Source organism: Camarhynchus parvulus, chromosome 1 (assembly GCF_901933205.1).
Source record: "Camarhynchus parvulus chromosome 1, STF_HiC, whole genome shotgun sequence".
Classification (NCBI taxonomy): domain Eukaryota; kingdom Metazoa; phylum Chordata; class Aves; order Passeriformes; family Thraupidae; genus Camarhynchus; species Camarhynchus parvulus.
Genome location: NC_044571.1, coordinates 114,991,228 through 115,000,053, shown reverse-complemented (window position 1 = coordinate 115,000,053; position 8,826 = coordinate 114,991,228). Strand labels below are relative to the sequence as shown.

General features: G+C 64.8%; 2 protein-coding genes across 3 annotated transcripts; both read left to right on the top strand.

The window, feature by feature from the left end:
• On the top strand, positions 1–2,155 carry LIPT2 (lipoyl(octanoyl) transferase 2). 2 transcript variants are annotated; one of them, XM_030948177.1, is made up of 2 exons: positions 1–626; positions 1,357–2,155. In XM_030948177.1, exons 1-2 carry the CDS (start codon positions 158–160, stop codon positions 1,773–1,775), a joined length of 888 nt encoding a protein of 295 aa, XP_030804037.1. In that variant the 5' UTR covers positions 1–157; the 3' UTR covers positions 1,776–2,155. The 2 variants fall into 2 exon arrangements, with proteins under 2 accessions (XP_030804037.1, XP_030804045.1); XM_030948185.1 differs by having other exon boundaries at positions 5–626; positions 1,481–2,155.
• Positions 2,156–3,059: 904 nt separating this feature from the next.
• KCNE3 (potassium voltage-gated channel subfamily E regulatory subunit 3) lies at positions 3,060–6,354 on the top strand. The gene is made up of 2 exons (XM_030948165.1): positions 3,060–3,119; positions 5,559–6,354. The coding sequence occupies exon 2, from the start codon at positions 5,562–5,564 to the stop codon at positions 5,850–5,852; it is 291 nt and encodes a 96-aa protein (XP_030804025.1). The 5' UTR covers positions 3,060–3,119; positions 5,559–5,561; the 3' UTR covers positions 5,853–6,354.
• The last annotated feature ends 2,472 nt before the right edge of the window (positions 6,355–8,826 follow it).

Below are 8,826 nucleotides of genomic sequence, written 5' to 3'. Positions count from 1 at the left end.
GGTGCCCCCATCCCCAACCCCATCCCCATCCCCGTCCCCATCCCCGTCCCCATCCCCGTCCCCTGCCCGGCGCTGTCCCGGCGCTATCCCCGGGTGTCCCGGCGCTGTCCCGGCCGTGTCCCCGGCCGCCCCCAGGGTGTCCCCGTGTCCCCGGGCCATGTCCCCGCGGGCGGTGCGTGTGCTGCGGCTGGGCGCGGTGCCGTACGCGGAGGCGCTGCGGGTGCAGGAGCGCTGCGTGGCGGCGGCGCGGGCGGCGCGGGGCGGCGCGGGGCAGCCGCTTCCGGCGGCGGCGGAGAGCGTGGTGCTGAGCGAGCCGGCGCAGCCCGTGTACACCTGGGGGCTGCGGGGCGCGCCGGGCGCGGCGGCGGCGGCGGCGCTGCGGGCGCGGGGCGCGGCGCTGGTGGCGGCGCGGCGCGGCGGGCACATCACCTTCCACGGGCCCGGGCAGCTGCTCGCCTTCCCCGTGCTCGACCTGCGCCGCCGCCGCCTGCCCCTGCGCGCCTACGTGGCCGGGCTGGAGGCGCTGGTGCTGCGGCTGTGCCGCCGCCTGGGGCTGGGCACGGCCCGGGCGCTGCCGCCGCCCTACACCGGGGTCTGGATGGGCGACAGCAAACTCTGTGCCATCGGTGAGCGGGGACGGCCCCGGGAGCGCGGGGGGGGCGTGGAGCCGGGCTGGGCACCGGGGTGCTCCATGTGCGGAGAGGAAGGATCCAGGGAGAGCTCAGAGCCCTTCGCAGGGCCTGAAGGGGCTCCAGGAGAGCTGCAGAGGGACTGGGGACAAGGCCTGGAGGGACAGGACACAGGGAATGGCTTCCCAGAGGGCAGGGCTGGATGGGATAGTGGGAATTAGAAATTGTTCCCTGTGAGGGTGGGCAGCCCTGGCACAGGGTGCCCAGAGCAGCTGGGGCCGCCCCTGCATCCCTGGCAGTGCCCAAGGCCGGGCCGGACCCACCTGGGATATGGTGGGAAGTGTCCCTGCCCATGGAACTCCTCCCAGCCCAGCCCATCCCGCGATTCCCTGGGCACAGGGCAGGGCACTGCCAGAACCCGGAGCTGCAGGGGTGGGACTGCACGCAGGAGGAGGGGACAGCACGATCTGGAGCCCCTGCTGCCCACCCAGCCTCCAGCACTGGGCACCCCTTGCTCCCAGGGCTGCCTGCAGCCCAGTCCCCAGCCTTGGCCCTTCCCTTGCACCCCTCCACATCCTGCCCCTCTCCCTGGGACCCTGCAGCCTGGGCTGGGGGTCCTGCGGCTCTCCCCGTGTCCCGGCCCATGGGAAGTTCCAGCGGTGGGAGGTGCTGGGGGATGCAGGGCTGCGGCGGAGGGTCTGGACACGCTGCTCCCCGTCTGCCCCAGTGTTGTCGGTGGGTTTCCCCTGGCAGAAGGGAGCACAGCGCGGCGAGGGAGGATGTTTTCAGTGGCCTGGGCAGCGCGGTCACTGCGGTGATGGAGCTGATGGGACGTGCTCTGGGCCCCGCAGGTGTGCACTGCGGGAGCCACATCACCTCGCACGGGCTGGCGCTCAACTGCTGCACCGACCTCTCGTGGTTCGAGCACATCGTGCCCTGCGGCCTGGAGGGCACGGGCGTCACCTCGCTCAGCCGCGAGCTGGGACAGCACGTCGCCGTCAGCCACGTCCTCGAGCCCTTCCTCGACTCCTTCCAGGAGGTGTTCGAGTGCACTTTGGTCTCCTCGGAGGACGCCGGGGATTAGGATCCTTGTGCTGCCTTGGCCGGGTGTTTTGGTGCCAGGGCAGCCCCGGGTCTCTGTTGTGAGACGAGTTCTGGTGCCTTTGCCTGGGGACTGTGAATGGACTGTGGCACAGGGTTTCAGGCTGCTGCTTGGCCATCCAAACCTGCCCTGTGGGTCTCCATCCCTGGTGAGACCTCTGTGGGTGCCACTGACCGTCCAAACCTGACCTGGGGCTGTTCTCTGCAGCCCCGAGTCTCCATCCCTCACGGAGACCTCTGTGGGTACCACAGTCACTTGCTGGAGAAGTGCCCAAACACGTGCTTTTGTGGGGTTTTTTCCCTGCCTTTTGCCCCACAGAAATTAAAGATTTGTGTGAATGCTCACAAATTCACATGAATGGATTCACGTGGGTCATCCTTTACCCTGCTGGGTAAAAAGGCAGATTTTATACATAAAGAGAGTTGCTGGGAACTTTGGCTGCCGATCCTTTTCTCGTTTACTTACCCCAAGGCTTTATCAATGCCAACCTTTTCCTCACCCTGAGCCCAGGGAAACCCTCACGTGGCAGAGATCCTGGCGCCAGGGAGGGTGGAAGGTGGCTGCGAACCCCGGTGGAAAGGCCGCTGTGGAGGCAGGGGGAAAGGGGGAGGACGAGGGGGGAAAAGGCTCACCAGGAGAGAATACACGGCTGTCGAGGATCCTGTGGGACCACACCACATTCCAGCTGGGCAGTGGACACCTGTGGGGCTGCAGGAGATGCTGCTGTGAGCACTCCTGAGATCGCTGTCCCGGCTGCAGCATCCTGAGCTGAGTGAATTTATTCAGCGCGGGTTTATTCGGGGCTGAGGAGTCAGCCCGAGGCTGAGGTCCCCCCACCCTGCTCAGAGCAGGAGCTGACCCCACCACAGCCCCTCGCTGCTGCTCTGGGTGCTCTCCCTGCCCCACAAGCTTTGGGCTCTCTCTGGTTTTGGCACAGCTCTGGCAGCTCCTTGTGAGCGCCCCGTGGGTGCCCGGTGCGGCTGAGAAGGGGGAAATGGAGCAAAAAAGGGGGAAATGGGGCAGGCTGAGCTCCAGGAGGGCACGGTGAGCAGGAGGAACATGCCCGGGCAGGCTCTGTGCCCTGTGAGGGCTCGGGGACCGCGGGACGAGGAGGGACAGGGACGGGAAAGTGTGAGCGGCAGCGTGTGCGGGGGCAGCGCCGCTCTCCCGCCCCACAGAGCCCCATAAAACCCCGCAGAGCCCCGCAGAGCTGTCCCGGGGCTGGGGACGGGCGGGCAGGCGGCTCTGCCCGGGAAGGGGAGGAGGCTGGCGGCGCTCCCAGCCGCCGCATCCCTCCTCCCTCCCTCGCTCGCTCGCTCGCTCCCCGCGGCAGCGATGCTCAGTCCCGGCTCAGGCTGGCAGCAGCGCGGGCACGGAGGGCACACGAGGTGAGTGCGAGCCCCTCCCCAGCCCCGTGCCCCGCTCCTCACCCCCCCTCAAAGTCGTGCCCCAGCCGTGGGTGCCCTCCTGGGACAAACCCAGATCTTGCCCCAAACCTCCCAAATTCAGCCTGCGTAAGTCAGGAATGCAGCTGGGTCCGACCTCATCCCCGCGGTGGCTGCTCAGCCCCTTCCTCCTCCTCCTCCTCCTCCTCCTCACAGCTGGGCTCTCATCCTGGGAGATGAACCCCGACTTTGGGGTGGCCCATTTGGGATCAGCTGTCCCTGCACTGGTGCAGCAGGCAACGGGAGCTGGTGGGGGACAGGCTGGACCCCTGGGGGGACAGAAGTGGGGACTGGTGTGTCCCAAAGGGTGGCACACCGTGTCCCAAAGGATGGCACACCGTGTCCCAAAGGGTGGCACGCCATGTCCCAAGGGTGGCACACTGTGTCCCAAAGGATGGCACACCGTGTCCCAAAGGGTGGCACACTCACACCGTGTCCCTTGTCCCTTCCTGGCCGTGCCTGCCCCGGGGCCCCAGCAAGCTGTGAGGGGAGCCCAGGGGGGCTGGCAGGAGGGCACCAAAGGAGGGGTGGCAGCTCAGAGGGGGCCTGGCACCCAAAGGGAAGGGAAATGCCCAGGGAGGTTTAGGGCAGCAAGATGGGTTTGCAGTGATTTGTGAGGGGCTGTGCCAGCTCTGCACCCTGCAGCAGGGCAGGACATGAGCCCAGCATGCCCACACATTGCCGGGGAAAGCAGAGTGTGAACCCTCGGGACAGCTGTGTCCCCACATTGTCCCAACCCTGGGGACTGGGAGGAGAGACGGCCAGGCAGCTGCCCCAGAGCCCTGGGAGATTTATCTCCTACATGGAAGGACTGAAATTTAGGGAGCGGGCTGCTGGGGTCACAAAGGGTTTGGTGCTGGGGTTACACAGGGTTTGGTGCTGGGGTCACAAAGGGTTTGGTGCTGGGGTTACAAAGGGTTTGGTGCTGGGGTTACAAAGGGTTTGGTGCTGGGGTCACAAGGGTTTGGTGCTGGGGTCACACAGGGTTTGGTGCTGGGGTTACACAGGGTTTGGTGCGATAAAGGGTTTGGTGCACACAGGGTTTCGTGCTGGGGTCACACAGGGTTTGGTGCTGGGGTTACACAGGGTTTGGTGCTGGGGTTACACAGGGTTTGGTACTGGGGTTACACAGGGTTTGGTACTGGGGTTACACAGGGTTTGGTGCTGGGGTTACACAGGGTTTGGTGCTGGGAATGAAAGGGTTTGGTGCTGGAAAGGGTTTCGTGCTGGGGTCACACAGGGTTTGGTGCTGGGAATGAAAGGGTTTGGTGCTGGGGTCACACAGGGTTTGGTACTGGGGTTACACAGGGTTTGGTACTGGGGTTACACAGGGTTTGGTGCTGAGGTCACACAGGGTTTGGTGCTGGGGTCACACAGGGTTTGGTACTGGGGTTACACAGGGTTTGGTGCTGGGGTCACAAAGGGTTTGGTGCTGGGGTCACACAGGGTTTGGTGCTGGGGTCACACAGGGTTTGGTGCTGGGGTCACACAGGGTTTGGTGCTGGGGTCACAAAGGGTTTGGTGCTGGGGTCACACAGGGTTTGGTACTGGGAATGAAAGGGTTTGGTGCAGGGGTCACACAGGGTTTGGTGCTGGGGTTACAAAGGGTTTGGTGCTGGGGTCACACAGGGTTTGGTGCTGGGGTCACAAAGGGTTTGGTGCTGGGGTCACACAGGGTTTGGTGCTGGGGCCACAAAGGGTTTGGTGCTGAGGTACAAAGGGGTTTGGTGCTGGGGTCACACAGGGTTTGGTGCTGGGGTCACAAAGGGTTTGGTGCTGGGGTACACAGGGTTTGGTGCGGGGGGAAAGGGTTTGGCTGGACATGAAAGGGTTTGGTGCTGGGGTCACACAGGGTTTGTGCTGGTTGTGCTGGGGTCACACAGTGTTTGGTGCTGGGGTCACAAAGGGTTTGGTGCTGGGGTCACAAAGGGTTTGGTGCTGGGGTCACAAAGGGTTTGGTGCTGGGGTCACACAGGGTTTGGTGCTGGGGTCACACAGGGTTTGGTGCTGGGGTTACACAGGGTTTGGTGCTGAGGTACAAAGGGTTTGGTGCTGGGGTCACACAGGGTTTGGTGCTGGGGTCACAAAGGGTTTGGTGCTGGGGTCACACAGGGTTTGGTGCTGGGGTCACAAAGGGTTTGGTGCTGGGGTTACACAGGGTTTGGTGCTGGGGTCACAAAGGGTTTGGTGCTGGGGTTACAAAGGGTTTGGTGCTGGGGTTACAAAGGGTTTGGTGCTGGGGTCACACAGGGTTTGGTGCTGGGGTCACACAGGCTTTGGGCACCCTGCTCCGTGGCAGAGGGGCACTTTGGGGTCGGTGTTGTGCCCGGGGACCCCAGCGCTGTGAGCGCATCCCCCCGGTCCCGCTGTCCATCCCTGCAGGCCATGGAGGGCACGAACGGCACGGAGCCGTGGCAGCGCAGCCTGCAGGCGGTGCTGAGCGCCCTGAACCGGACCCTGCACGGGGCCCTGCCGTGCCCGGGGCAGCCCCCGGCCGGCGCGGTGCCCCGGGACCCGCGGCGCAACGCCAACGCCTACATGTACATCCTGTTCGTCATGACGCTCTTCGCCGCCACCGTGGGCAGCCTCATCCTGGGCTACACCCGCTCCCGCCGCGTGGACAAGCGCAGCGACCCCTACCACGTCTACATCAAGAACAGGGTCTCCATGATCTGAGCCCGGAGCCGCCGGGCTCGGGCTCGCCGCGCCGGGCACGCCCCGCTCGCCGCGGCATGCGGCGGGGCTGCTGGAACCCCCCCAAAACTGCTGGGAACACCTTGGAGCTGCTGGGACCCCCCAAAGCTGCTGGGAACACCTTGGAGCTGCTGGAACCCCCCAAAGCTGCTGGAACCCCATGGAGCTGCTGGGATCTCCATAAAACTGCCGAGAACCCCCCAAAGATGCTGGGAGCCCCCCAGAGCTGGAAGAACACGACCTGCAAGCAGGGCCTGGTGCTGCAGCCCCACCTGGGCTCCAGCGTGGCCATGGGGCTGGCAGGGCTGCTCCTGTCCCACCCTGGGCTGGCAGGATCCTCCAAGGAGAACATTTCCCCCTTTCCCTGCCCAGACCAGCCCTCCCCGGGCTCCCAGCAGTGCGGCAGTGGCCAGGGGTGTTCCTGGCGCTGAATCCCTAGTAGCAAATCCCGGCGGTGTCCGAGCTGCAGGGAATTAAAGGAGCTGCCGGGCTCGGTCAGGGCTCCCGTGTTTGCTTCTGCCCCGAGCCAAGGGCGGGTCTGGGGCGCTCCGTGGGGCACGGCTCTGTGCCAGAGCCCGGGAATGCTGAGAGGGACAAAGCTGCGCCTGTGGGCTGCCGGGGGAATCAAGGGCAGCATTCCGGGGCACCACAGCCCCGGGATGGGACACATCCCCGGGATGGAGAGGGATGGGGCAAACCGCTGGGATGAGACACATCCTCAGAATGGAGCAGAATGGGAAAAATTCCCGTGATAGAGCGGGATGGGACAAACCCCCGGGATGGAGAGAGATGGGACACATGCCCGGGATAGGACAAACCCCCGGGATGGGACAAACCCCCGGGATGGGACAAATCCCGGGGATAGAGTGAGATGGGACACATCCCCGGGCTGGAGGAGCCCCGCATTGCCAGCCGGACGCGCTCTGTGCCTCTGTCCGTGTGTCCGTGTGTCCGTGTGTCCGTGTGTCCCGCGCCGTGCGGGCAGCGCTGCCGGAGCCCCGGGCACGCCGCAGCCCGGCCGGAGCCGTGCGGCCCCCGGCTTGTCCCAGAGCCTCCCCGGGCTCCGGACGGCGATGCCGGACTCTTTCCTGCTTCCTTCCTGCTGTCAGCTGCAGCTTTGGCCTTTGTACCGCGGCTCCCAAATGCGTTTTCCATGGGCTGGGGGGGACGGGGAGGGGATGTTCTGGGCTCCTGCCGGCCTCCTTGGCTTCGGCCTGCCCTGGATTGGGGCTGGCTGTGGGGCGGCCGCTGTGCAGGGCAGTGACTGTCCCTGTCCTCCAGCACGGGCTGTGGGGCAGCCCGGTGCCCCGCGCGTCCCAGCCTGTTGCTAATGGCATAATGAGCGCCTCTAATTGCGGCTAGATTAGCTGGCGGCGGGGGCCCTTCCGCCCGCGTTCCAAGGTCAGGCACGGCCGCAATCCTGAGCCCAAACAGTGACGCCAAGCCCCGATCCAAGCAATAACAGTGGATGTGAGGGCGTTTGGGGCACGGCTGGAAACCTTGGCACCGGCAGGGCAGCAGCCCTGTGACCATCCCTGCTCTGCCCGCCCTTGGTTTGGGCACCAAGCCGGAGCAGGGGAGTGGGGAGCCCGTTCCGGGGCTGATCCCAGCGGCATTCCCGGGGCAGGCAGGGTTTTATGGGCGCAGGTGTCCCCGGGCACCTGGCCCCAGCGGGAAGCGGCTCCGCTCTGCTCATCCGGCACCTGCACTGCTGGGAAAGGAAAACAAAAACCTTTATCTGCACACAGGCCGGGGAACCGGGCCAGGAGGGACAGAGACAGGCACCTGCACCTGCCCGGGGTCTGGCCTCCTCCAGCGGGACGGGCCGTGCAGCAGCCAGGGCCGGGGTGTGGGGATGGGGGCTGGATGGCGAGGGTGGTACCCCAAAATCCCCCCGGTCAGGTGGGATTCCGGCTTGTCCCACTCCTGGGAGAGAGGGATGCACCTGCTGGCTCCGGAGTCTCTTCTGATGCTGTGGCCCAAGGGGAAAACCCTGTTGGAGGATGGCCTGCCATGAAAATTTGGGGAAAAGAAATAAAAATGCTGCTCATCCCGAATCCGGAGGATTCCGAGGGTGAAAATCCCTCCTGCAAGACACAGCTCCTGCAGCAGGGCTTACCCACCCCGTGTGCAATGCCCTGGCAGCTCCACTGTCCATCCAGAGGAGGGAAAACTCGGGAAATCCGGGGCAGGGCAGGGCAGGGGGCTGGGGTGGCCGCTGGGTGCCACCGGGCTGGGTGACAAGGTGCCAGTGCCACCTTGTGGCAGCTGCCTCAGGGTGCCGGTGTCACACGCCTCGGGTGAATCCCCAAATGCAGCTGAGCGAATTGTAGCTGCCTAATCTGGGGTTTGAGCGGCGCAGATGGGAAAAGCCAGCGGGCTCCGGGGAGGCCGATTCACGGGAGACTCTGTGCTGGCACACGGCAGCCAGCACGGGCCAGGGGGTGTCCGGGGCCGGGCAAGGACGTGGAAACGTGTGAGGGGAGCTGGGCTGACCTGGGCCTGGATTGCTGGGGCAGCAGGAGCCTCGGGAGCCGCTCTGTGGCTGCTGCTTTGATGCTGATAAGGAAGGCACCAGGTGGAATGATAACAGCTCAGCGTCGCTGTAGGACACGAAAGAACACGAGCGCACACCGCTGTTCTCCAGGTGAAGGAAAAAAGAAGTTTATTTTCTGACTCCAGCATTTACAGTTTTCCAAGAGTGGCAGTGGATCGGAGGGTGGCAGTGCCACCTCTCCAATGACACTGCACAGACCAACAGCCCATCAGCTTCCCCCTCCTCCATAAAGGAATGCAGAACAATGAGTTACTTACAGCAAGTGTGTGAGAAAGATCGTTACAAGAATGTCAACATCAGAAAGCTGGGAAAATCCTTAAAAACCAGAGTGACAGCTCAGGGCAGGGGGCTGCCAGCTGGGCTGCCTCAGGTCCCGCTGCCTGGGAGAGCACGGGAAGC

What these genes read in the sequence shown, in the direction of transcription:
- LIPT2 (XM_030948177.1), top strand. Translation starts at nt 158, where the DNA reads ATGTCCCCGCGGGCGGTGCGTGTGCTGCGGCTGGGCGCGGTGCCGTAC. An exon ending in CAGCAAACTCTGTGCCATCG is followed by an intron (nt 627 to 1,356) that starts GTGAGCGGGGAC and finishes CGTCTGCCCCAG; the next exon opens with TGTTGTCGGTGGGTTTCCCC.
- KCNE3 (XM_030948165.1), top strand. Translation starts at nt 5,562, where the DNA reads ATGGAGGGCACGAACGGCACGGAGCCGTGGCAGCGCAGCCTGCAGGCG.